This window comes from Micromesistius poutassou (assembly GCF_964030765.1).
Source record: "Micromesistius poutassou genome assembly, chromosome: 11".
Taxonomy (NCBI): domain Eukaryota; kingdom Metazoa; phylum Chordata; class Actinopteri; order Gadiformes; family Gadidae; genus Micromesistius; species Micromesistius poutassou.
The window spans coordinates 1,998,142-2,025,592 of record NC_140281.1 but is presented as its reverse complement, the minus strand read 5'-3'; the positions used below and the strand labels follow the sequence as shown (position 1 = coordinate 2,025,592).

At 44.4% G+C, this 27,451-nt stretch overlaps 3 protein-coding genes across 4 annotated transcripts; 2 read left to right on the top strand and 1 right to left on the bottom strand.

Moving 5' to 3' along the window:
- The first annotated feature begins 124 nt into the window (after window positions 1-124).
- apoob (apolipoprotein O, b) lies at window positions 125-7,106 on the top strand. The gene is made up of 9 exons (XM_084475108.1): window positions 125-173; window positions 541-651; window positions 741-863; window positions 1,336-1,368; window positions 2,699-2,753; window positions 3,013-3,108; window positions 3,732-3,823; window positions 4,414-4,503; window positions 5,655-7,106. The coding sequence occupies exons 1-9, from the start codon at window positions 159-161 to the stop codon at window positions 5,703-5,705; spliced, it is 666 nt and encodes a 221-aa protein (XP_084331234.1). The 5' UTR covers window positions 125-158; the 3' UTR covers window positions 5,706-7,106.
- A 5,409-nt stretch (window positions 7,107-12,515) lies between these two features.
- LOC311355249 (diamine acetyltransferase 1-like) lies at window positions 12,516-15,293 on the bottom strand. The gene is made up of 6 exons (XM_084474988.1): window positions 15,061-15,293; window positions 14,536-14,587; window positions 14,352-14,432; window positions 13,825-13,926; window positions 13,675-13,715; window positions 12,516-13,333 (listed from the first exon to the last, which is right to left on the bottom strand). Exons 1-6 carry the CDS (start codon window positions 15,118-15,120, stop codon window positions 13,157-13,159), a joined length of 513 nt encoding a protein of 170 aa, XP_084331114.1. The 5' UTR covers window positions 15,121-15,293; the 3' UTR covers window positions 12,516-13,156.
- Window positions 15,294-16,299: 1,006 nt separating this feature from the next.
- On the top strand, window positions 16,300-27,283 carry acot9.1 (acyl-CoA thioesterase 9, tandem duplicate 1). 2 transcript variants are annotated; one of them, XM_084474982.1, is made up of 16 exons: window positions 16,300-16,432; window positions 17,042-17,136; window positions 18,025-18,054; window positions 19,068-19,113; window positions 20,465-20,635; window positions 21,445-21,482; window positions 21,931-22,014; window positions 22,261-22,364; window positions 22,481-22,554; window positions 22,762-22,829; window positions 22,948-23,059; window positions 23,800-23,890; window positions 24,231-24,316; window positions 24,986-25,073; window positions 25,893-26,043; window positions 26,344-27,283. In XM_084474982.1, the coding sequence occupies exons 1-16, from the start codon at window positions 16,419-16,421 to the stop codon at window positions 26,397-26,399; spliced, it is 1,308 nt and encodes a 435-aa protein (XP_084331108.1). In that variant the 5' UTR covers window positions 16,300-16,418; the 3' UTR covers window positions 26,400-27,283. The 2 variants fall into 2 exon arrangements, with proteins under 2 accessions (XP_084331108.1, XP_084331109.1); XM_084474983.1 differs by lacking the exon at window positions 18,025-18,054.
- Window positions 27,284-27,451: the final 168 nt, after the last annotated feature.

Below are 27,451 nucleotides of genomic sequence, written 5' to 3'. Positions count from 1 at the left end.
TTTGGAACGATTTGTAACTCTTTCCAGAAATAAACGTTCGTATTGAAAGATGTTTTGTGTATGTTTTGTGTTTGTGGTGTTGCGCCCTTTACGTGACGTCAGATGCTTGTTCTTGGCTCTGCGGCTTGCCGTAGTGGAGTCGTATCAGCGGATGCAAAATGTCTGCGAGACTGGTAATGGTTCAAGTTCATTCGCATTTTAACTATAATAACGGTACTGTCATTTTATTTTAATTTATAAATACACCTTAATATATTCGGGTATCTTAGAGGCGCCCTGAAAGGAGCCAGGCTAATGAATCATAGTGCTAAAATTGCCAACTGCTAACATTAGCCCCACCTTTTGTGAGGCTAAACATAAGCGCACACGGTTCATAATTCAGGAGCTCTGACAGTAACGAGCTTAATTCCCGTTATATTTTGTAGTGTAATTATAGTTCTGATTAAGCATTCATACCGCTAGAAGATCCTTTGCACTGCGTACTAGTCCACACGTCTGTCTGACAGACCATTTGCAATGTGTACCACCGTCCACCACCAGATGGCGCTGCCGCTCGCCGGCTCCGGGCTGATGGGGGTGATGGTCGGGACGGTGTTCGCTGGCGGGGAAGTGAAGAGTAAAAACTCAGGGACACTTTTCAGAATCGATGAGGTGGGCTAGCGTCAGACTCCTAATAATTGCTGTGTGTGTGATATGATTTAGTTTCATGCAGATTTATATAATGACCTTTTTGCTGGCAGTTGCCATCCTTGTATACTACTCCAGAGCCACAGTCCAGATATACTGACCCCGAACCGGGCCAGCTGGAGCAGGGTGTGGCAGCCCTGAGAGAATGGGTTGAGCCGTACACAAGCCAGCTCCAGGTACACCTTCACTCAAGGCAAACTACATGACAGCTATTACAATAAACACAAAGTGACAGGCCCTTATGAAGCATTATAATCTGGAGAGTTTATACAGTTAAAGTAGTATTGTTGTATTTGCATCACTTTCGTCTCCGATTCCACGGATTCCATAGCTGTATGTGTTTGTGTGTGTGAGTTAGAGAGTCAGATGTGTTGCTTCTTGTTGGACGACATGCCGTACTTAAGTGCCATATGGAAACAAACTGCTGTTGTTATATTATTATTAAATATTATATCATAATCAAATTACCTAATCATGAGTTGTATTTATTGTTAAATCATATGACCTAAACATGGGTATTAATTATCGTTATATCATATGACCTAAACACATATTATATTTATTTTTTTCATGGGTATTATTTATCCAAATGGTGTTTTGTGTGTCATCTCCTGTATCATTACCTTTGTCTCTCTTTTTCTCTCTCAGAAAACCAGTCTTTCTGCAAGGGGGAAAGTGGAGGTAAATGTCTGTTTCCTGCTTTAGATAAACCTTTCCTTTAAGCTTTAATGACAACCTTTTTTTAAGCGTTAATGTCATGTTAGTAGTAGTAGTAGTAGTAGTAGTAGAACAATCAAGTATTTTTCCAAGCTACTTTCCTGTTTTCCCCCCATATAACCATTACACAACCTACTATTAATTACAGATACAAATGACGCATGACCTTTTAATTTGATGCCAGTTTTCCTTATTGTGTTTGCTAGCCAGGTCTTGTTTTTTGTGCGTATTGCCCGTGTTGCAAGGCGGCGTTGGTGTCCTGTGACAAAACACATCTTAACCATCTGGAAGGTTCTTAAAACCCTAGAGAACGTGTCATACCGCGCTGTGCATGACCCCTCCTCCTCGCCTCCACTGGAGGTCAAATCGACCCACCGACATCATCTGATCGGGCTATTTTGTAGAACAAATGTAATTATAGAATTTGTATTGAATAATTGTCTCTTTATTGTGCACTGTTTATCCACATCTGGGGTGGCTGTCTGATCCTCTTCCACGTGATGATACTAACAACTGAAGCCACTCATGCAAGTCGTCCTTGGGAGTTATTAATAGATCAAGCGTTGGCCCCGCGGAGTAGCTCCACTGGACTGAGAGGGCTGGAGGGCCTCGGTGGCTTTAGAGTAAACTTGGACCCGACGTTTAGAGGTTACGGGTTGAACACAGGTTCGGCCTGCCGGGTGTTGTGTTGCCTCCATGGAGAGCTAGTGTGTTAAAGTTGACCGTCACACTATGGGCTTCATCACAGCGATGAAACACACACAGGGGAGGTGAAGCCTGTTTTAGCAGGAGAACTTCCGCCTACGGGTTTCAAACGAGGCAATCTGAGCGGTCGTAATGAAAGGTTTTAGAGAAAATGGACACATTATGTTCTGGAGCAGCAAGAGGGAGGGACACTAGGGCAGCAAATAGAAGACGGCGGCGCTGGAAAAGTAGCCGACTCAGCAGACTTTTGCCGTTGAATGAAAAGAGAAATTTAACCACAACTTTAACCACTTTTAACAACTTCATACAATTGAGTCAAATAACAAAGACAATGTTGACCAACACTTTGTTGGACCCAAACTGATTTGCGTTCAACTGATCAAATTGACAGTTTGATCCTGTGTTGGGGTCACCTACTTAACCGTTATAGGCTGAAGCTTATTATCAATAATAATATCTCATCTGTGGTTCAGGGTTTTATGGCTAATTGGTTGGTTTGTTTTTAAATGTGATCTGCTCTGTTGTGTTCCATGGGGCGCTGTGATTGGTCGCTTTGCTGGATGGCTGTGATTTCCCCATGGCAACAAAGGAGGTTTATAAAACAGCGGAGCCCACCGTGAATGGTACCATCAGGACGGTCACAGGTAACACGCACGCACTCACGCACGCACACACACAATTCATCCTGATCACAGTCAAACAACTAAGTCTGATAATTATACAAGTCGATATAATATATAGTAGTCGAGTAATATAACCTGCTAGACCGATGTGTCCCCTCCACTGTTATGTGTTCCCAGAATTCCACCCAGCCATAATAAGAGTGGAGGCACTAAACAGGATAAAAGCGTCCACACCATGGGGCATGCATTATCATTTCCTCTCTTTTCTCTCTCCCTCCAGACGTGTACCAGTACCTGAGCGACCCTCCCCCTGAGCTCTACCCCAGTGTAGGAGTGGTTGGATTCTCTGGCTTCCTGGGGCTCTTCCTGGCCAAAGGTAAGACCGGCAGCAACCAAACCCCAGCTCCCCAAGGTTACAAGCCCTGACAGCGGATCTGGGGTCTCCCCCTTCTCCCTCACGTACGCCTTTCACCCAACCGGTCAGTCGGACCTAGTGCTGACCTAGTATTGTGCCAGTATTACACACAGTAGTACTCCAGTATTACACACAGTAGTACGCCAGTATTACACACAGTAGTACGCCAGTATTACACACAGTAGTACTCCAGTAGTACACATAGTAGTACTCCAGTAGTACACACAGATTGCAATCGAGTCAATGGGAGGTTCAGAGCAAACCACCAGGAAAAATGTTATGCCAGGGAATTCTGTCGGAAACGTGCCTCCTTGAGCAGTGAGTTAGTGGTTTGCATTCCAGACATGACTCAGCAGAATCAATTGGCGTCAGACCATGAGTTTCTATTAGGTAAGGGGCTGTTGCAAGTTTTTTTCTTTCCCTTCCCCCCTCTTTTATTTACTCAAATGTCCTCTCTCTCTCTCTGCCTCTCTCTCTCTCTCTCTCTCTCTGCCTCTCTCTCTCTCTCTCTCTGCCCCTCTCTCTCTCTCTCTGCCTCTGCCTCTCTCTCTCTCTTTCTTCTCTCTCTCTCTCTGCTCTCTCAGGTTCCAAGGTGAAGCGGCTGGTATTTCCAGTCAGCTTGATGGCTTTGACTGCATCCATGTTTTATCCTCAACAGGCTGCTAACCTATTCAAGGTGTGTGTGTGTGTGTGTGTGTGTGTGTGTGTGTGTGTGTGTGTGTGTGTGTGTGTGTGTGTGTGTGTGTGTGTGTGTGTGTGTGTGTGTGTGTGTGTGTGTGTGTGCAAATATGATATTTGAACCCTCTTTCAGCTATTACACAAGGTAATAGCTGAAAGGTTACAGGTTCTCTTTTATGTGTAATATAACATTGAGCGTAGCGCTGGCCAATGCTACACATTGGTGGTGGTTAGTGAGGTCCCCCCTTCAATGTAAAAGCGTCTTTGAGTGTCTAAAAAGCGCTATATAAATTAAATCAATTATTAAATTCGATCAATTCTACATTATTCTTTAACATCCAACTAACAGTGGCCCACCATACTTGGTATTTAATCCTGTGATTTTTCCTTTACCGTTATTATGAATTATACACTACTTCCATCTGAAAGACGGCGGAGTCCTTTCAGAAGGCAGCAGGTGAAGGCCTCTTACAGGCGTGACTGACTGGCCAGAGTGGACCGGCGGCACTGGGAAAGCCGTCGGTCGGGGCCGCAGACTTTACGACGGGGTCCCTGTGTGTTGACGCCAGTTCACGGTCTGTCCACCAGGGGAGCAGGGACTCTGTGCTGGGCTGGGGGCGGCAGGGGCGGACCACCCTGGAGGAGCTGTGGAAGGAGCCCCCCTTCCTGAAGAAGAAGGTAGGTCCTCACATCCTCCCCTCACTCTGGTCCTCTGCTCCTCACATCCTCCCCTCACTCTGGTCCTCTGCTCCTCACATCCTCCCCTCACTCTGGTCCTCTGCTCCTCACAGCCTCCCCTCACTCTGGTCCTCTGCTCCTCACATCCTCCCCTCACTCTGGTCCTCTGCTCCTCACAGCCTCCCCTCACTCTGGTCCTCTGGTCCTCTGCTCCTCACATCCTCCCCTCACTCTGGTCCTCTGCTCCTCACAACCTCCCCTCACTCTGGTCCTCTGCTCCTCACATCCTCCCCTCACTCTGGTCCTCTGCTCCTCATAGCCTCCCCTCACTCTGGTCCTCTGCTCCTCATAGCCTCCCCTCACTCTGGTCCTCTGCTCCTCACAGCCTCCCCTCACTCTGGTCCTCTGCTCCTCACAGCCTCCCCTCACTCTGGTCCTCTGCTCCTCACAACCTCCCCTCACTCTGGTCCTCTGCTCCTCACATCCTCCCCTCACTCTGGTCCTCTGCTCCTCACAACCTCCCCTCACTCTGGTCCTCTGCTCCTCACAACCTCCCCTCACTCTGGTCCTCACATCCTCTCACCCCACACGCCCTAAACCAGCTTTTCAGTGAATAATAACTAAGCGACTCTGAATGTACTGTGGTGGACCGGTGGAGATGTTTTAATATTAGGATAAATGTAAATATCTCAAATTTGTGATCTTAAAAAATAATACATTTTTTTAAGATGCTATGAATTATTTAGCCTTGAGGAACCTTTTCTCCTTGATGACTATGATTATACAAATAGCTGTCTTTCTGGGAAGATGTAGTTGGAATTGCAAAGAAACTAAATCCAAACCCTGAATTTTTGGAGAAAATTCCCCTTTTGCAAAGACTTTTTTAGGATAGAATCGCATTGGTTACTGCCTAACAAATATCTCTGTTGACTGAATGTGTTTTATATAAAACAAGGTTTTGAGGGTTTTGGTAAAAATCAAACCATCCCAGATCAAAAACAACCAGCAACAACAGTCGTTTGGAGTTATGGGCTTGTCAACCACCAGCTTAGAGGCTCTGTGTATGGACCCCCACAGTGCCGCTTGCCTCTGGGTGGTGGGAGCTGACGCTTGCCTTCTTCTCTCCCTGTCTGTCCTCTTTCTTCTCACAGACTGAGGGGAAGGAGAAGCCCGATGAGGAGAAGGACACCCCATCCAGCTGAGGGGGACATGCAAAGACACAAAGATACACACACACACGCACCGAAATTGGTGCACACAGACACACACAAACACATACACACACACACACCAACATTGGTGCACACACACACGCCTGATGTCTCACTCAAAGTGTTTTGGAGTGTTAATAATAATATATTCGCCCTATCTTGGCAGGCCGCTTGTATCCGGCCATAGGAAAGTTGTGAAGTGCAAGGGGATAGGGTAGCTGTTGCTGACCGTGTCGTTTGTGTTTGAGTTCAAACATTTCTCTTGGTGATGTCGCTCCCATCACTGCCATGTTGCACTAACCCCCGCCCCCTTTTTGGTCATGTTTTTGTTTGGGACTGCCACCATTGATGCGTCACCATGAGACCGTATACAGTACGGAACAGGCAAACGGCCCACGGCTCCACTGGTGGCATTACGTTGATTGTAATTAAGTTAAAGTCTGTGTAATTATCTGTTAATCTATTCTGAGGACATGTATGGACTACTATACCCCCCCTCCCCCTCCCCAAATACACTGTTGCCAAACCATCCATTTGCTTCTTTACTTTTATTTAATGCAGTCACCGGCCCCTCCCTGTGATCCATATAGATATATACTAAAGATTAGTTTTGTCGGAAATACAGATGACGGATTGAGAACTCAACCGGTTTTCTCAGAGGGTCTGTTTCTGGTACGGTGCCAACTCAAGCAGTGTATTCCAGTAATCTGATGACGTCTTCTCTTTCTCATTTTTTCTCAAGAAGCAGGAAGGGGAAAGGTTTAGATAAACCTTTCTATGTATGGCACTCACAACTTTGTCGCAAGTGTTGAGGTAACTTGAAGGGGGAGGAGAAAGCAATGCGGGTTAACCACAGCGAATGCACGGGAGGGAATGCAGGCCGCATAGGTCGGGCTGTTTGCTATGCAGGTCCGGTCGGCCTCCTCCTCTTGGTGTACGACCTGCCCTTCCTTCAGCTGCCTCTCAGGACAGAGCCAGAGCTGAAGGAAAGTTGTAGTTCCATTCACACAGCAGGGAATCTGTATTTTGCTTTCCAGAGCTGAGTGTGTGTTCTTCACACAGAGAGGGAGAGGTAGAGAGAGGTAGAGAGAGAGAGGGAGGTAGAGAGAGATGTGTGTACTGTCTGTAGCATCCTTGATTTAAGATGTGTTTTTTTTAATTATTGGAGTCACTTTTTGGAACATGCAACATTGAGAGAAACATTGACAACCGTTGCTGTAAACTGTGACTAGGATTTTAAAATGTTGGAAATGACACTTTACCCAATTTCTTTTTGTTTTGTTTTATGTTCCTCAACACCCATGCGTCTACTGAAACAAATTTCAAGTTTTCCAATTGTTATTCTCACACTCGTAAGGATAACTTTCAATAAAACCACCACTGTTAATCGTATAGTTTCTGATTATGATCTGTCTATTTCTTTATTCCTACTTATTCAACACACACACACACACGGACAGACACGTGGCCTCTTCTCAGCAGGTTCCATATTCTAATGTGGAAACCATGAGTCTAAAAAAATAATATGATCAATACTGAAGAGAGGATTAACTAATTATTTTTTGGTGATTGGTCATTAAACTGCCGCACTGCCGTCTGCAAGTTATTTCAAACCACAACCACATGCAAGAGGAAGGATATTAAATGGACTCATTTAGTAGACAAGGAACTAATGGGTTGTGGAGGTGCTTTGGTATAAAAATGAATTAAAAATTATACATTTATTTACAATTATGGATTCACTAAAACACTAAATATCAAATAGAAATACGTTTTAAGAAGGGAACTGGTTTCAAAATGATGACCGACCACATGCCAATGGCAGATATATTTGACCATTTGGCAAAAGGGATGCCTATTAACGTTGCATGTGTAAGCTTGAGCCCCTCCCAGTTGGTAGGCGGGAGACTTTCCCATTAAAGAATGGTTCTGTTCTGGCCACTCTGACTGGCTGTGGAGCTGACGCGACCCGGTCAACAAAACAAAAGTGAGGTAAATTAAAACATCAAAATCACTGGGTGATTTTAGGTCACGTCCTGGTCATTTTAAGCAAGCTGGTTGACATATTACACATTGCGACATATTACATATATTGCAAGAAAAACATTCTTGCAATATAAGGAATATCCTCTCATACGTCTTGTCACCAACGTGTGGCCTCAAACTTGCTCCTCGTTTGGAAGGACCCTGGCTCACTTCCTCACAACGGTTGGTTTTAACCTATAAATCCTGTTATTCTTAGCATTCACATGTTCCCTGTGACCCCTGCTTGCTTCTGCCTCTCTCTTGAGACCTCCTCAGCATTTCTTTGGACCAAATAGAACGACGCGGCTCATGTCGGATGCTGCACGGTCTCTGTTTTGAGAAGAAAGAAGAATCTGTGAAAGAATTCATTGTTTTCTGAACCGTTTTCAGATCTTTCCCTTCCCCTGTGTTCTGTGTGTCTGGGTCCCCTGTGCACAATAGATGAATGAAGAGACCCCCCCCCCCCCCCCCCCCCCGCCGGATATTGAGGCTGATGTCAGTAAGTTGTTATTGTTGTTTTTTTTCCCCCACAATGCCGCAGTGTCGTGACAGTGACTTTTCCTCAGGAAGTCTTTCTTTATGTCTCCATGGTGTCTTGTATCCAGGATGTGTCATCATAACAATCCTAAACTAGTTCACTCTGGCCAGCCTCCTAACATGACCCCTGACCCCTCCACTGATAACTCCATACATCTTTCCATCATCTTAGACCGTCTTATCTAGAAAAAAATATTCTTTTGTAAAAATAAGCATTACAAAAGTAAGCATCCAAAACATTTTTCGTTATGGAGCTAATACTCATGAACAAAGATATGAAGATGAACACTACATTCAAATCTACTTCTAGAGAAACACATAAAGATGTGTGTACGCCATTTATACACGTTGACACCATACTATGTGGCTGCCATGTGATGGAATGAGAGCATCAGGTATTCAACCCTTGAAGCAAACGGAAAGGACGGCAGTGTAACATTACAGCCCAGCAGTCCAATCGCAGAGGATGTCAGCGCGCCGCTCGTGTTCCTGGGCACAGCCTTGGAAACAGGAAACCGGGCATAGCACTCCCAGTGCATTCATTCTCCCTCCACATTCTACAGGTAGACTCCACACAAGAGAGAGAGAGAGAGAGAGAGGTGTGCATGTGTGTGTACTGTCTCTAGCATCATTGATTTAAGACGAGACTTCAAACTTCTGCGACAAGACGAGACTTCAAACTTCTGACGGAAACTCCCTGCGACGATGGACAGCATGTGACATACTGTCATCCCCAGTTCTCTAAATTAAGCCCATGCGCATTATTATGCACGTGGGCATAATAATGCATTATATTATAATGTGTACAAATACACAAAGGAAGAACATGGAATAGCCTGCAGAAGGATGCCACATAGTTTGAAAGTGATCCAGACCTTGAGTCAAATCATTAACTCTGTATCGTCTAATTTCATGCTACAATACGTACAAACGTATAGGCCTACTTGTAAAATGATATCTGCGTCCTCAATTGTCCTCACAATAGCTGAACAGTGATCCCTCATCTCATTCACTCACTACCCTCCCTTTTTCGGCCGAACCACAATCTGGTTTATCTGGTAAAAACATTCACAGCACAGCCTAAATATCAAAAGGCAATTCAAACGGTCATTTTATGACATGTTGAATGTTTGTTTTCCGTGAGAGAGACGCCGTCCTGCAAGTTAATATTTCCGCAGAATTGCTGTTTGTGAAGAACATGGGATATTGTGGGACTCATGGAAAATGTGGTCGCTCTCCCTTTCCAACTGCTCTGCCGTTCACCTCGTCTCCCCACGCCGAAGCCTCGGCCTCCGCACACCACCCATTTGTTCATCCTCTGCTGATATGTACCTAGGGGCCTAGTGCCTTACGTTACTGCTGAATTAAATGAACCAGGTGAAAGACTGGAACCCTGTAGTTAAGCACATCAGGGGCCGTTACAACAACGTGAGAACAGAGGACATGAAAGGAGAAACTGGAACAAAAAACCACCAAGGTCTAACGGTTCACAGCATCAACAGAGCATGTGACTTAAAGTGTGTAAATAGGTAGACCTAGTCCTCAGATGAGATAGTAGGACATGGCCGAGAGCTTTGAAGTAAATGTCATCATGACACAGATCATGGCACTCAAGCCAGACTGAATTTCCTTTGTGTGTGTGTGCATGTGTGTTTGTGTGTGTGTGGGTGTGTTTGTGTGCGTGAATGCGGATGTGGATTCCGCACCCAGCACAGCTGCTGTCTGGTGTTTGCATCCCATTGTCCCTGTTGAAATTGTGTGTGGGGGGAGGGGGGAAGATAAGTGCTTTTGTGTGTTCTTTTCAATATGATTTCATGTTCATATAGAGACAACCATGTTATGTTATGTGAATGATTGTGATTGCAAATTGGTTTGATTTCCTGGTGGGGATTCTATAAAGTGTGTCTACAGTGTCTAAGGGGGTGGGCCGTCTAGATGTGCCTAGCATTAGAATTAGAATTGTTGAACTGAAATACAGACATTACAGATTTGCATGTCGAACTGAAATAGTCACACGTTTATCAGTACCCAGTTTTGTCTGTATTGAAATGATAATGGCTACTAGCCTCACATAAGGAGGCATTGCATGACACACACATAAAATGGCAGAGAATGTAGTGAGACACAATATAATAACCCGTAACACGCAGTACGTTTACATGCACAGCTTAATCCGACTGACACATCACAATGGAACGCACAACCACAGCACAGCGCACACACACACACACACACACACACACACACACACACACACACACACACACACAACCACTCAGAAACACATACAGACATTCAAGAACATTTATATTATTATCATAATTATTTATTTTGTCTTCTGTCCTGCTTGTTGTGATTGCCTGGTTTTGTGTTTGATTGCAGGTGGTAGTGTTGCAGATGCTTTCCATTCTGCACTTATGGTGCTGCAACAGATCAGTGCTTGTAATAAACACACCCTAATACCTTGATATGTATGTACGTTTTGACCCAACCGTTTCATCGGTTGATAACTCTAAATGAACAGATATGTGAACAAAAAGAAAATAACGACAGAAAAGCCAGATCCAAAGTTGACCAGCACACCATCATTTGGATGATGTTATGTGTTTATGTGCTGTTAGACCGTCTCAGACTTGATGAAGACTGCAAGTCCAGGTGCTGAGACGCAAACAACCTATTCCTTGAGCCCTCTTAAACACCCGGTCTCACCTTCAGACAAACAATAGCCAGATCTGGTATTACAGGATTGACTCACCCCTAACTGTAGCACTGCACCCCGCAGCCAATCCGGCCAGTTATTCTATACAGAGCCTGCTCCTCCCACAGAAGCTCTATCTGGTCCGGTCATAGAAGGACAGCCGTAGTAAGCGAGTCTGAGAAACACTTATCTCCAGGGTGCACACCAGCGCTTGGCAACAGAGCCATTGTTATGCTGGAGCCCTCTTCCATTTTACAATCACATTCCCTGTTTTGCCTAGGTCTTTATTTGCATTGTGATGACATCTGAACGGTGCCATCCACCAGGCCCAGCAAGTAGCTAATGCCCAAATTTCCTAGACTTTAAGATACAAAAAAGGTTTAATATAACATGGGGTTGGCATTATGTATACCACTGTTGCAAAATGGGTTTAGAATTGTGCTGCTTTGCTATCCGAGGTCAGTCTGAACACAACCACTTTCAGCGTATTCATTCATCTCGACCAACCCAATTGGTTTCCGGTCTGCTTAACTTCAAGGGCAACTCTCGGGCCCCTAGGGTCCGGGAGCCATTCAGGAACCTACCCACGCCACGGACATATTCCCCTCCCCCCCCGGAGACATTCATGGTTCCTAAAATCAACGTTCAGGATCCTAGTATTAATAAAAATAACTTTACTCATCTGATAAATCAAGCACGATTTGGTAACGTGTTGTCAATAAAGATGTCTGCCAAAGCCACCGAGACGACACAACACTTTACCCTGAAAGGAAACAATCCCATACTGTCTTACTAGCCTTTTCACCTAGCCATGCTTGTCCTCTGAGAGCGATATATTGCAATTCCAATAAGACAGACCCTGGCAGTGTTATGTACATTGCCCTTGCCAAGAGCTAGAACAATACACACACACACACACAGACACACCATAATACTTCAAAGAGTTATTATTCCAACAGCAAAAACAAGAGGCTTTTCCTGCCTTCTAACCTCCCCTAAATATGGTATGCAGAGCTTTGTCTTGCTTGATTTCACTTGTACGGGGCGGGTGTGCCATACAGGTAAGGAAATGTGTGAATGTGGGTCAGTGTTGTTTGCTTTTCCTCCCGAGTAGGTCAAGTCCAATCCTTTGAAGGGTAAACAAAACGACACTCCCGATGAGCATGACCCCACAGCAGTGTTATGGTGCAGTTTGCACTCACCGCCTCTTCTTTCCTACAACTTATTAGCATGAAGTCAAAGGCTTCTTTCTAAGTTTTCTTAATTCATGTGGGCCGACACCACAATGGCCCCAGTTCATCATCTTAACATGAACATAGTTGCGTTTAACATGTAAATGTTAAACATGTATTTATATTACCGTACAATCATGAAAGAGTCCAGATGCCAGCAATTACAATGTCCAGTTAACAATTCTGAGTGGTAGGGCATAAGATTAAACAGACTGGCTTTCCAATGCTTTCATTGGCTCGGGACGTCAATTACCATGAAAGACATACATAAATCAACAGCAGAGAGTGAGAGCTTACGAACGCGACATCTGTGGTTTATCAGAATAAACTTTATTGGCAAACTAGACATAACAAACTAATGTGCTCCAACAATCAACAATAAGTAATAAAATCTGTCCATCATGACGGGTTAACAAAAAAAAGGTATACATGTAAAATATAAAAAGAAAAGTATAAGGTTAACACTAAATTAAGTGGTACATCTGAGATAAGCAGAGGTGACTACATCTAAATATATATAGATCTATATTTTAGGAATAATTAATGCCCTTTTGAGGCTACACTACAGTAAAAGTAAGCTGAGCTCCGCTCGAACAGAGAGGAAAGCTGGCTGGAGTCTTCCAAGAGTCATTTACACTAAAGAGTCTGGGCGAAACCCCCCTGGAACTAGTTACCATAACCACCACGCCCGCTGGAGCCTAGCTCCAACCCGTCAATCATGCATAGCTTCTGCACGTCACCCACAGATCCTGAGAATTTTATCCTGTATACATGTATCAATTTGTGACGCAGACGACCCAAACTAGTTCAGGTACCAACAGTGACTCAAACTCTGCGTCCATGTCTCTGGTATGACTCCTGCCCTGGTGACACCTTCCTCCTCCTCCTCCCCACCTTCCTCCTCCTTCTCGTTGTGTACTGGAGTCCGTTGGGGGGGGGGAGGGGCCAGCTCACTCTTCCGCGGGTGCCGCCATCTTGAGGATGCTGTCCTTGTCGAAGCGGAACAGACGCCAGCCCTCCTCCTTGGACAGGTCTTCGGCGCCACGGCGCTTGTAGAACTCGATGGATGAGCGGTTGTCCTCGGCGACGATGAAGTGCATGCTGCTGCAGCGTGTCTTCATCGCCAACTGAGAGTGGACAGGGAGGAGGAGGGGTTTAGCGATAGGAAGCTAGAGTGAATGCATTGCATGAGGGGGCCAGGGAGGGGTAGTGAAAAATTAAACTGCAACAAAAACTTGAAGCAACCTTGAGTGTTCCACTGAGTGTTCAAATGTTATCATTTATAAAATATAATTTAGACAGTTGCGTATCATTTGTATGCTGTACGTTTTGTATTTGCTGCATCAACAGTACTTTTCCACTGCAATTGTAAGGTATTAACAGAGACTGCTCTGTGTGTTGTCTCTGATCTGTGCTTAGCCTATTTCCGATGTTATACAGTTCTTTGAAACAATCGCACCATACTTACATGACTTAGGAGCTTCAAGATCTCAGAACCAATGCCTTTTCCTGAAGGAAACAAGTTAAATATATATATAGTCAACAAACCTTTCGCAAACGCAACTGAACAGATATTGGGTCTAAGTTAGGGTGAATGTTATGATAGGTCCTGCTTTACCTCTGAACTCCTCGACAACAAAGAAGTCTTCGAGGTAGAGGAGCTTGCCGGTCCAGGGGTCATAGGTGAAGTAGTACATGGCGAACCCGATCACCTTTGGTTCTGAGGAGGCAGAAAGTAAACAGGAAATCATGTGAGACAAGGGTGTGCCACGAGGACCCTCTCTAGACAGGTCTTGTTGAGCTGTAGATGCAAGAAAACATTTATTTTTGCCCCGGTTTTCATTTAACATGTAAAGTTGCATCTTACATTTTTGTTTTTTTATTTCAAGTTATTTCTTGTATTTAACATTTCTCCTCTTATTCTCTTTTAATGAATGTCTTTCAATGTTTGTAACGTGATTTCTTTGAGAAGCACTATGAATGGCCTTATGTTTGAATGGTGCTATATGAATGAACTTACCTTCCATTACATGCAAATGTGATGCAAACGGCCCATAAACCTGCTAAGCGTTATGCGACATTTACACTGTAATCACTGATGAGTTGCAAAACTACGGCCGTTGAATAGTCATAACAGGTTTATACCTTCGTTGCTTTGTTCTTCCTGCCATTCGGCCAGAATGCACTGGTAAAACGGGTGTTCGCCAAATCCATCCTCCAGAAGCTCTGGAACACAGAGAGAAACAAGCTTTTGTAAATCCTGTGCGACGGTCTATAATAAGATCCTTGTACAAAGTAGATTAAAGATCGAAGCCTTGTTGACGCTCACCTTTCTCGGTCAGCAACACTCGGTCTTCCATCTCTTCATATTTAGCCAGTTCCTGCAAGGGAGAAGAATGTGTTGATGAGTTAGGCCCGTTGTTTATAAAAGAAAGCTGATCTAGTTGGAGCGTTGTCCATGACCTTTTCCATGGCCACACAGCCTAAACAAAGAGCCGATTGACCCCAGACTGACCAGAATCGGCGTCAAGGAAATCAGTGACTTTGTGTAAGAAAAGTTTCCGCAACAACCCGACCTCCTTTACCTCCTCCAGTGAGTTTTCCACTGTCTCGTTGTTCGTTAAAAACCCCGAATTCCCTTTGATCCTGCCATTACATGTCTGCTTCGTCTAGGGGTCGCTAGACCCGCAGACACCCATCAGTGGATAAAGCCCACTGCCTCTTCAGCTCAACTTAAATACCAATAATCCTACACACAAATGGACTTCACTTTCTCACGAGTATGAATCTGGGTTTTGACTGATATATAGACATTTGTGCAAAGTTATTTAACAGGCTTCTAACCGGTACATACCTTTATGAGTCGTAATATGTCAGGCACATCCCGGGGTTCAGCCTTCCGTAGTTTAAGCATGTCCGTTTTCTTCTTTTACTCTTTTTTCCTTTTCTGAGAAGTCCTCTGAAGAAGTGAAGCAAAAGATATTTCTTCATTCGCTTCGAGGGGCCTTACCCTCCACTAGCAGCCGGGGATCCTGACGCGTTTGTCGGGGAGAAGTGCATGCAGCAATATAGCCCTGTTGGGTCTCAGTCAGCTGTGCAGTGGCGGCTCTTTGTTTACGTCGTCTTTATAGACGCCTCCACCGGGGTAGGCGGGGTCAGCTGAGGTGGCCCGAACTCTCGGGTTTCTGACCAATCGAAACCGGGCATCAGCGCGCGTCATCACGTTTGTTTGTTTATTTTTCTTTTCTCCGTTACGTCCCACATCTCGGCCGCGCATCATTTTACATAGGATCCCTTTCTTACCTAAATTGATATTGCTGAATGTAGGATGTTCCCAGTGTTGTGTGACCGATTATTAACAGTTATTAACAAAATCTGTTGGTGCCTGATTTGTATGGGATGAGTCGCTTTATTAATGATAAAAAATGAACCTGATTGACCAAAGAGCCGCAATAAACACCATACCCCAAATACATTTTTTGCATCATGAGCAGTCCAACGAATCAAACTCATTTGACGATTAATTGTGGAACCCAAGTGTGATTATGTTTATTTTATCTCTTAATACAGATTCCTTAGTTATGTATATATTCATATCTCCAATGCATTGGATTCATAAAATACATAGTACATGGTTATGTTCACGTAGACTAATTATTCATACTGTTTGCAGCATATTAATAACGCTCATCTGCGTGTACACTCCCATTCGTAGGCTGAAAAATATGCAAATAGTTACCGAGGAAAGTGAGTTTGATAACAGATCAACCAACTTAACCGCGGGGAAATAGTTTTGGTTCACACGTAAATAGAAAACAAATATATTGCTAGCTTCTTGTTGGCTGTCACTCAGCCGCACTGAACACTATCATCTATTTATATTTGTATGCGTACATTGCACTACTGCCTTGTACTTTTTACTATTGTTATGTTATGCGTATACTTGAATGCTGCTACAATTTCGTTGTACACTGTACAATGACAAATAAAAGGATTCTGATTCTGATTCACTCTGCACCATGTTTGTGAGGTCATGTTTTGGGTTCAGACGTGATGCGGAGTGCATCTGCGGTGGGCGGGGCCACGAGGGAGGGCGGAAGTATACTACTGCTGTCTGTCGGCTAGCACTGCTCAGGAACTTTAGGCACTTCTCGTCCGGTTTGGTCTTTTATCTTACCTCAAGGCTTGGGTCGCTCACAACATATAAAGAAGATGTACTTACAAAGGTTAGTCTGATGAATGAAGACATATTTAGTTATTACACCCGTGAACGGTAGGCTATTGGTTTGAGGCTAAACTTGCTAGTTAGCAGCTCTAACGTGACAGCTCTAAATGAGTAGCCAGAATGGTTCTTTCTACGCTCTGACGTTAACTTTCTCAATCACTTAAAGTCGTGACATTGGTGTATTTCATCACTGACCAGTTTGTGCTAATTTTTGACTAATTCATTATAAGGCTATGATTGCTTAACTACCGATAGTATCGGCCACACATGACCACATACATGGGAGGGGCCCTGCGTCGGTGGGGATTATATTATGTTTATTTTGGGCGTGACAGACCTGCATGACTCCGTGGCACTGCTTTCTCAGTACAGACCTCAGAAAGAGTCTCACAATCAGCGTATCGCCGACTGGCCCCCAGTGCGATCATCATGAATCCCGTCAGTTGAATACATTATGTGTGCCACGCCCCCTTATGTCATTGTGATTGAGACAGAGATTGGGTTACTTTAGGATACCCGTACTGTTAGGATGAGGATACCTGTACTATCAGGATTAGGATACCTGTACTATCCACCGATGTAACGCTGCCGCGCTCCATCCTGCTCACAGATTGTTGTTGCTGCGGTCGAGAGTCCGCCTGACCTCGAGGGCGTTCTCAGCAGGGGGCGTGTCTTCGACAGGCACCCCGCTGGACATGTACCAAGGTGAGACCTGATCATCATCATCATCCATGACGGGGCAGTCATGAATCATACTAATCCGTTGATCACTCAGAGATTTTTTAGAGATTGTCATAACCTGTTGACACTGACACTCAGTTCATTCAAAACCCTTAGGTGACCCAGCACGATGTGTGCCTCCTGCACGCCGTGTGAACTTGTTTGATCACAATGTTGCATGTCACTCTGTCACCACCGCAGATGATTGGGGACCGGACTACACTGGTGTTTCTGACCACTTTCCAATGTCGAAACTGATCTGAGAGGACCCCTGTGCTCACACAAGTGGGCTCATAGAAAACACACTCATACTTTGTTGATTCTCTTTTGAACACATTCAAATCGACTCCTTGTCTGTGTGTGTCGCATCGTTGGTTTGAACCAGGGTGCGGCCACCCTTGATTTAAATATTTGGTTCACAGCATATCAACAAAGTATCAGTGTGTTTTTATGAGAACAGTGGGTACTTTTCATTAACTTATTGGTCATTGATGAGAAAGACCTGTGTAGTTTGGTCCCCAGCCATCTGAGGTGGTGATACAGGGACGTATGAGCTATATATGACAGAGCTATATATGGGGTGAGGTTAAAATAAACAAAATATACATTTACTGAAAATGAATGCATTGCGGTAATGGGATTCTGTTCAACTATCAATAACATCTGTTCAATCTGTTCCGGCCAAATGAAAGTGGTTATATGCGAAGGTGTGTGGTAGTGAGTTACCCAATCGTTGTTTTTTCCTACCACAATAGATTATCCAGTGTAAGCATAATTTCACTTTACATGTCTAAAAATCTGACCAGGTCATCAACCGACATTTGTAATTATCCTGTTCAATATCTCACCTGCCCATTTTTTATTTTTCAACAGGAAATCCAAACGCATTACATGTATCCAATGGTAAACCATGATCATTTATGATTAATTTTCTCTTTAATTGCCTTCCCTTTTCAGCATAATTCTCTTAATTACCATTTCCATTTTCCTATTTATCACATCATTAGCTTTGTAAATTAAAAGCCCTCTGTGCTTGGTCGAGTAGAAGCTGCTGCATCCTACTGTTCCACAGAATATAGCTGGACGATAGCCCTTCTTAACATCCGCTGACCTGAATTTCCCAGTGTTTTTGCATCCCCTGGATTAAAGGCCTTTTCCCCTTTCAGATCTACAGATCTGAACAAGTGCTGAAATTATTTGTTTATTGATCATTTTCATTATCGATTCCTCGCTTTAGTCATCTATCAGGTGAACCTACCTTGGATATCTGCTGCTCATACCCACTTAGAAAGGACAATATTTGGTTGCTTTTCTCTGTGTCAGATCATCAAAAGTTGACATTGCTTATTCTATTCTAACCTTAATAATAGATACTGTGCTGTAACTAGAATAGAAAGAATATAATGGAATAGAAAGCTTTTATTGTCATTATACACAGTACAATGAAATTCGGAAAGCAGCTCCTTAAAAGTACACACATAGTTAGCACAATATAAAAGACTATACAGTATAAATATGAATACACAATAAAAAGTAGATCAATAAACCACAAACAGAAAATTTTGAGCACAGACTTGAGTCCAAGAGCGGCTAGCAGCGTATTCGAATCGACGATGAAGATGATCGTTATCGCTGCACACCTACAGTGTCTTGGTGCGGTTTCTTGTGGCTGTTCTGCAATGGCTGCTCTCTCTCTTATTCCAGACTCCTACACACTCCTCCTCCTCCTTCTTCTTTATAATTCAAATAGTCAAAAGCATGACTCCAACTTAGACCATCCGTTATGAAACACAGAATATTCACATGAAGGAACCTTGTGGTTAGACGTTTCCTGTGTGAGGCAGAAGAACATTTTCTCACACTTTGAATGTACCAAAAATAATGTCAGGTTCCTTTTCTCCTTTTCTTTTTTTTAGTACGCAACCGGTTGAGAGAGATTGTTGGAGCGTCCACCAACTGGAGGTAATGGCAGTGCTCTCCAGAGAGTGCAAGTCTCTCTGGATAGAAGTGTCTGCTAAATTAAATAGTACATGCATACTAGTACTATGCAGTTCATCTATTACTACTTACATAAGTAGATACTTAAAGCCATCAGTTCATCTAATGGGCTGTAGGGGGCTCTCGATGGTTGGATGCTAATAGACACCATTCTAGGTCAATGGGCAACTTGTGATTTCCTGCCCGTAATTCAATGCAAATACATGTTTTTTGTTTGGTTAGAATCTCAGTTGCCATATTAAACATTTTGAGAGGTCCCGTTTGACAGTTTTATTTTATTTAAAGAGTTCTCTTAAAGTGGTAATCTGGAAGATTTCAGTTTCTTTCTCCTTGGCGATACTTTTGGTCAAAAGAGCTCCGCCCTACACCACTGAACACCCAATACTTGGTGATGGGAAACACGTCACTTAGTGTGCGCCACTAACTGACTATTTGAATGCATGTTGCCACCGGTTCATAACCATAATAATACTCCAAATGTTAGGGCTTTCATCAGTGGTCCATAGGCTCAATCCCTAATGTGTTACCTCGCTCAGCGATAGATAGTGAATAACTGATATTAATTTAAAATCTTTGTAGATCTGTTTTTGAGACTATAACTTTCAGGATCTAACATGAGTTTTAGCCATAGTCTCTCTGTTTTGTGGCAATTTAATTCCCGCCCTAAATGTGCCAAATATGGATTGTTTCCAGTGCTGTTTTCAAGCAGTGGAGAGGCCCACAAGGTGAAATCTAAAGGTGCACTCACTCGAGACGCGGTTAGACTCTGTTCACTAGGTTGGGCCTTGCCTTCTCGAGGATTAAGAGCTAGTTTAAAAGATGACTGAACACGCACGTCGGAACGCTGAGCCACGCGGTGCTCCGGGTCAATGTTGAAATTTACATTTTGAAGCGTCCCCCCCCCCCCCCCAACGGCAATGCGTCACAAAGCTCCCTTAATCAGCAAGGAAGAAATCTTGAGAAGAAACGTAGAGTGGGTGATCCCTCCTTCCAGGGTGACACACCGTGTCTCAACCCGTCTCAGGTGGACACACCTTTGGGCTTCACATCTGTTGTGCATAAGCCAATGGGTGACTTCACACACGAAACATCCACTGTTTTTACGTTATATGGTTTGAACCCAGGTCCTTTGGGCTGGGAGAGGGACATCCATCACCGCTACACTATCATGTGTTTATTAACTTTAGTCTGTTCATTGGCTAGGAACGGACAAACTACCGGCACATGCGTTTGATTGTCAAGTGGAGTTTATTCATTGAGTGCGTTCCCAAAGCGTTTTCCAACGCCCTTTGTTTGTGCTTCTGCCGGCCCTCAGGGACCACAAGCAGGCCCTGGAGGAGCGCCTGTCCCTGTCCTCCATGCTGGCTCGCTCCCAGAGCGACATGCCCCCGCGCTCCATGAAGGACAGCTCCCACGAGGTCCATCTGCCCCTGGGCTCCCAGCCCCACATCAGGGAGAAGTACCTCACTCACCACAACACCGTCAGGTACCGCCAACACCGCATCGCCACCCCCTCTTTCCCACAGGACTGGCTTCACTCTTTCTTTAGGAGTGAAAGCACATTCAGCAGTCCTACTATGTTAGAGCAAAAGCTTCTGGGGGGAGAGAGAGAGGTCGGGAAACTAAAAAGAGAAAGGGGTGTAGTGATGCCTTGTTTCCTGTTTTGTTACGGAGACATTCTACCGAAGAGATCAAAGTTGTGCCAGCGTTCAGAAGTTGTTTTTTTAAATAATTGTGTTTATACAGTGGCAAGTATGGCCAGTGTTTCAGTGATTCTGAAACATTTACAGACACTTCTTTTTACAATTTACTTTGGCTGGCCCAGCCAATCACATGCTCACAGATCTCTGCCTCATTGGTCTAACCAAATTTGAAGTGAAAGAAAGGGAAACGCCCCGTCCACCCAGATTAGAGTTTGCCTGCCACCAGACTTGTTGGTTAATCCAAAGTCTGATTAGTGAGACTACTTTTAGAGCGGCTTGTACCCAGATGGTGTCACAGGGACAGCAGTCCTCCTCCCCTCCAGTCGATCTGATTCCGCCTTTCCTGTCAACAGGCCGTCACGACAACGGTCATATTTGTCACCATTTTGCTGATATTCAAACTCTCTCATCTCGGCCCGCATCATTTTACATCGGATCCTTTGCTTACCAAAATTGATATTCGTGAATGTATTGACAGTGTTGTGTGACCGGTTCATGTGCAAGAAAAAACACTTTGAGACGATGGTCATGCAGTAAACATTTGTCCCTTACAAATTTTCATGTCATGTCCGGTATTTTTACTGTGTTTCAGATTTGGCAGGATCCTGGAGGATCTGGATAGTTTAGCAGGTAGAACTGATTAAGGATACAAGAAACACCACAATAAATGATCAAATACATGGTCCAGATCTCAGAGAGTAATCTAGTACTTGTTTCATATGCACTTTTTGTTGTGTGTTTTAAGGATATATCCTACTCCAAAACACGTAGCATAATATATTATGCATTTGTAAAAGACCTAAAAACTAATATTGATGACAATATTTTAGTTTTCTTTAGTTAAACTTTAACCACTGTGGCTGACTTACTATTATCTCATTTTATCTCATCTCAACATAGTTGTAGTATCACTCAATCGAGTAATACAACACTAGACTGTCGTGAATATAACTGTGTAGATTCTGTTAGATTTCCACAGGTATTTACTAATTGTTAGATACCGTTTTAGCAAAAGATTTAATGCAATTTGCAGTTTCCCTCATCTTCTTACAACGTTGTCTTTGCTTTCCTTCTTTAGTGCTCATCTCTTACTCTCATACCCACAATCCTGCCCTGCCCAGGTCTCCGCTGTCCATCGTCACCGCCCTAGTGGACAAGATAGGTATGACCACATTCATTGTGTCTGTCAAGGATGTTTTTTTTCCTTACTATGACTTTGACCACCCACAACTCAAATGAACGGTTTTATAAGCTGATTTCTCGTAGCTTTATAACAATCTTGACCCATCTATTTTACAACATACTTAAATGCCTAACCCTTTGCTACTCCGAGGTGTTATGCAATATGTCAGTAAGAGAACCACTTCCCGTTTGAAAGCATAAATCTTGGGCGTTTTCATCCACGCAGACATGAGACAGCACATCATCTACCCCGACCGCGACATCAAGTTCACCGGTCACGTGACGTGGGTAGGGAAGACGTCCATCGAAGCCAAGATGTACATGTCTCAGGTTGGTTTCCCCGCTCACACATGAAGCACACAGCGCTGCCTCGTGCGTCAACACCCGTTCCTCTGAGAGGCTTATTATGTGCCGATGTGTGTGTGTGTGTGTGTCTGCTTCACCAGTTCAACGATGGAGCCTACAGCCCAGTCCTGGAGGCCACGTTCGTCATGGTGGCCAGAGACCCAGAAAACAAGAGGTACCTCGGGCTGGGACGGCCAGGGGAGGACAATGGTCCATTGGTGGATGTTCTGATTAACAACCTGGAAAGGACATAGCATTTTATTTTGTTTGTTTGTTTGTTTGTTCTATCTATCTTCCTTCCTTTCTTTCCCTCCGATCCTCCCTTTGTTCCTCCCTCCGTCACTCACTTCCTTCCCTCACTTCCTTCCTTCCTTCCTTCCAGGGCAGCATATGTGAATCCCTTGAAGCCTGAGGGACCAGAGGAGGAGCTACTGTTCCAGCAGGGAGAGGGTAAGACGCCGACAAACCCCATCATGAACCATGTCCGTCTTCAGTGAGCATTGGGGAAAGGCATCCAATTTGTCGTGTGTGCGTGTGTGTGTGTGCGTGTGTGTGTGTGTGCGTGCAGTCAACAAGACTCGCCGCGTGGAGCTCAGCACCGCCTCCCTTCTGAAGGTGGCGCCAACGGCGGAGGAGAGGAAGGTCGTCCACAGCCAATTCCTCAGCACCCTGGATCCCCAGTACGAAGGACACGCGCACACACACACACACACACACACACACACACACACACACACACACACACACACACACACACACACACACACACACACACACACACACACACACACACACACACTGTTAACATCTCTACCAGTGTCACATTGTCAACCCCCACACTCGCACCACCAACCCACACACAGATGGTCGAGGGCACACCTTCTCCTCTCACTTCCTTTGCTGCTGTCACAAGCCGCCACAAGTTGCAAGTCAAACAACGTGTCTTGTTTGGGTGAACACGAAACCCAAGTGGCTGTGGCATCAGACGAGGTGTGATCCTCACCCCCGCAGGGACAGCTAGACTGCCTGGGGACTCGAAACAAAATAGCGTTGAGTAAATGTTGTTGTATTTATTTTGGTATTTCGAGTCGGAGATGGTCAGGTGATCAGGTGAATTCTTTAAACTTTTAGCTTTAGTGCCTTTTTTTTTATGCGCTTGGGATGACGGAAGTGCACTTTTAGTCACCACACGTTCACCACAGCATCTTGCATTAGATGCACAGTGATGCACATGCCTGTGAGCGGTGTCTGTGCCACAGCAGGGCGGTTAGTTTCCCCAGCAGGGCCCAGCCTCCTGAGTGTGTCTGTGTGCGTGCGTTTGCCTGTGCTTATGTGTGTGTGTGTGTGTGTGTGTGTGTGTGTGTGTGTGTGTGTGTGTGTGTGTGTGCGTGTGCGTGTGCGTGCATGATGTCCCCAACAGGACGGTGAGCTTTCGCAGCAGGGTCCTGCCATCTAAGTCTGTGTGGATGGAGGACGCCAAGGTTAAGGGCCTGGAGATCTGCCATCCTCAGGTGAGAGCAGGTCAAGGGTCAAATAGGCGCGTCAAATACCCAGTGATAGATCTCGTTCCCAAAAGTCAAAAAATACACAATCAGAAAACAATGCAAAGAGTACAAATGCATAAACGGACCGAGTAGGAGCAGAGATTTGTATTCACCTGGTGAGACTAGCAACTTGGCTATCAACTAAACTTAAACTTAAAATCTTCATGGTCACCCACATGTCTTTTAAAAGTATCAGTATCAGTCTTCAGTATCTAAACAGTAGTGAGTCACCTTTCTGTGTTGCCCTGTGACCTTGTGATGCATCGTTCAGTCTGTGTGTGTGTGCGTGTGTGTGCATGCTCTACAGGAGAGGAACATCTTCAACAGGATCTTCGGTGGCTTCCTGATGAGGAAGGCCTACGAGCTGGGCTGGGCCAACGCCTGCTCCTATGGGTGAGCAGAGAGAGAAGGAGACACAAAGGAGGAGAGCGGGATACTAAGTTAGGGCCGGTCGACTATTTTTCGGCTCTTTCGTAGAAGGATCACTATTAAGAAATACCACACTAGCACATTTCTTTCAATGGCCATGAAATAGCCAGCCTTATAGAGCCTACTGAATAAGTGCATCGCTACAGGAACGCTAGCAGACGAGTGTAAATCGTTTTCCATTCTTTGGATGAGCTTTAAGAAACTCCAAGCTGTCCCATAACGGCACCTTAAGCTGTAATGAATCCTGCTGCCCCACTTACTAACCTGCCTTTGCAGGATGTTTGGATGCTTGTTCCAAAGAACACACAGCATCCACACAAGAGATGGGCCAGAAGAGCCAGAACAGTGTCTGAACTTGTACAACCAAGCTAGCCTTGGTTTCCCATATTCTGGGCAGCAACTCACATGCTGCACTACAATATATACTCGATAGTAGATAATCTCGCTCACTTTCTTTTTCTTTCGTTCTTCATTTTCTAACTATCTCCAAAGCCATCCCTGTCTCCTGTCTACTCCCCCTCACACTCTCTGATTATCCTCTATTATCCTAATCAGAGAGACAATCATCTTGCATCATCTCACCCAACCCATCACTCACACCTTGCTAATTGGCTCCCCTATGATGTGTTGCAGAGGCTGCCGACCTAATCTGGTCGCTGTTGATGACATCTTGTTCCAGAAACCAGTGGAGATTGGCTCCCTGCTTCTCCTCTCATCACAGGTGTGTATGTGGCTGTGTTCAGAAACCCTCATAACCTTTTTAACATTATGTTATATTGCATTTAGGGCTGGGCAAGTTAACACGTTAATTACGCGTTAACGCAATCTTAATTTAACACGATTAATACAAATTGACGCATTAACGCACGTTCTTATTTTTTTTTTTTCTCTTTTGAAAGGTTCAACATTCATATCAGAATTCATTTTTGTTTTTAGTTCCACTTACTTTACATTCAATTACACTTGCAGTAAGTGACAGCCTGTTTACAATTCCCAAATCTGTGGTGCTACTTATTTGAATGTAACTACACTTGCAGTAACTGTTGGTTTACAATTGTACTAATTAACTGCCTGTTTGCAATTCCCAAATCTGTGGTGTTCCATAAGGTTCATATTCAACCCACACTGAGTGACTCAATAAAACTCCCTCAAGATCACTTCTAGTTTTTGCTTATTAAGTACATTTGATATGAATATATAATAATGTGTCATTCCATTTGATAATCTCATTTAACTTCAATTGGAGTGGATTTAAAATAGAATTTTAAAAGTGCGAGTAATCGCGAGTTAACTCACCAATACTATGTGATTAACGCGATTGCAACTATTAACCGTTGCCCAGCCCCAACGACATTATCATATGAAGGCATCATTGATGTACCTTATGTTATTATAAACTCTGGTCTGCCGTGTAAGCGTTAACGTTCTTGCCTTGTCGTTGAAGCTCTTGATTGTCGTGTGACCGACGTACGGCATAGTGTACGTTCATCCCACTGGTTTCGACAGCCAACCCCCGTTCCTCTGTCTGCCTTCCTGCCAGGTGTGTTACACGGAGGGGAACTTCATCCAGGTCAGGGTTCACACCGAGGTGCTGGACCCTCTGACGGGTCAGCACAACACCACCAACGTGTTCCACTTCACCTTCGTGTCGGACAACGACGTCCCCATGATCGTTCCAAAGAGCTACGGAGGTGAGCCGCACACGTCATCTGTTAAGGGGGACATATTATACCACCAGGTGTGGTGTGATTAGCCGTTACAAGCCGTAATTCTTGTAATCAAGATTTGGAACGCAATGTCCTGTTATTAGTGGCTGTACAAAAGAACAGTGAAATGCCTATACCACTTGAAAGCAGTTAGACAGTGTGTAGTGGAGGTATGTCTACTACACGTACCTACGTATGTCTTTACGGATATAGCCCATCTGTGTCCCAGCTGGAGAAAGCTTCAGATGCTCTGTATGAATGATGTTGTTGTTTTCTCTGCTGTAGAATCCATGCTGTACCTGGACGGGAAGAGGCACTTCAACCAGGCAGCGGGGATCTGAGGAGACGGACTTCACCTGTTCTACGGCTCAAACCCTTATGCCAATGCACTCCATACAGCTCAAAACACTATATATATATATATATATACATATATCCAAATGCGTGTGTGTGTGTGTTTGTGTGTGTACGTGCATTATTAAGAAAATGGTCCAAATCAAAAAGCTTGCAAGTGTGTGTGTTTGTGTTTTGTGTTTTGTATGTTTTCAGACCATGGCACCCATGTACAAGGGTCGCATGTAAAGTTGACCATCTGCACTTTTCTTGCTTTCTTAGTGGCCCATTCCGAATACTGATGTCCTCTTCATGTTAAAATCTCTGCATGATACATGCTAAGGGGCGACACAGAGTAAACACTCCAGAAGAGGCCTTTGAAGCTGTTGATTTAGTGTGGTTTTTTTTTTTTTCTCTTTGCCAAGTCAGCCAGGGTGGAGAGACATACCAGAGGCATCTACTAATTGGATTGTTTCATAGTCTCCCACCGTTAATTTGACCTCAGCCTGTTTCATTTTGCCTTAGCCTGCCCTATCGGGCATTCTGAGGTCTGGTAGGCACACAATGACTCCTATCCAGCTACACCGAAGCCAGTTGGGCAAGAAACAATCTGCCAGTGGTTCATGATGAGTTTCTGTGTTGCCAAAACACAGTTAAGATTGCGTCAGTTACAAAAATGTGTCACCAATATGGTTGGGCCACTCACACAGCACGCACAAGTGTGTATTTGAAGTACCTATATACTCTTTTTGATTTTGTTTATCAAATGTATACTTTTTGGGGGTATTGCTTATGAATTAGCAAATTTGTTTTTCTATTGACTGAGTAAAGGCAGGAAAGGTGCAATCTATATTTGCTTCAAAAGCATTTGTCTACAGACATGCAATAAAGACTTCACTTTCTAATTATCTGTGTATTTGTTATCCCTACATACTCCAGCAGACCTCTTATGTACCCCAGCAGACCCCCTATGTACCCCAAGAGACCCCTGACTTACCCCAGCAGACCCCCTACCTACCCCAGCAGACCCCCTACCTACCCTAGCAGCAGGCAGAGGGGC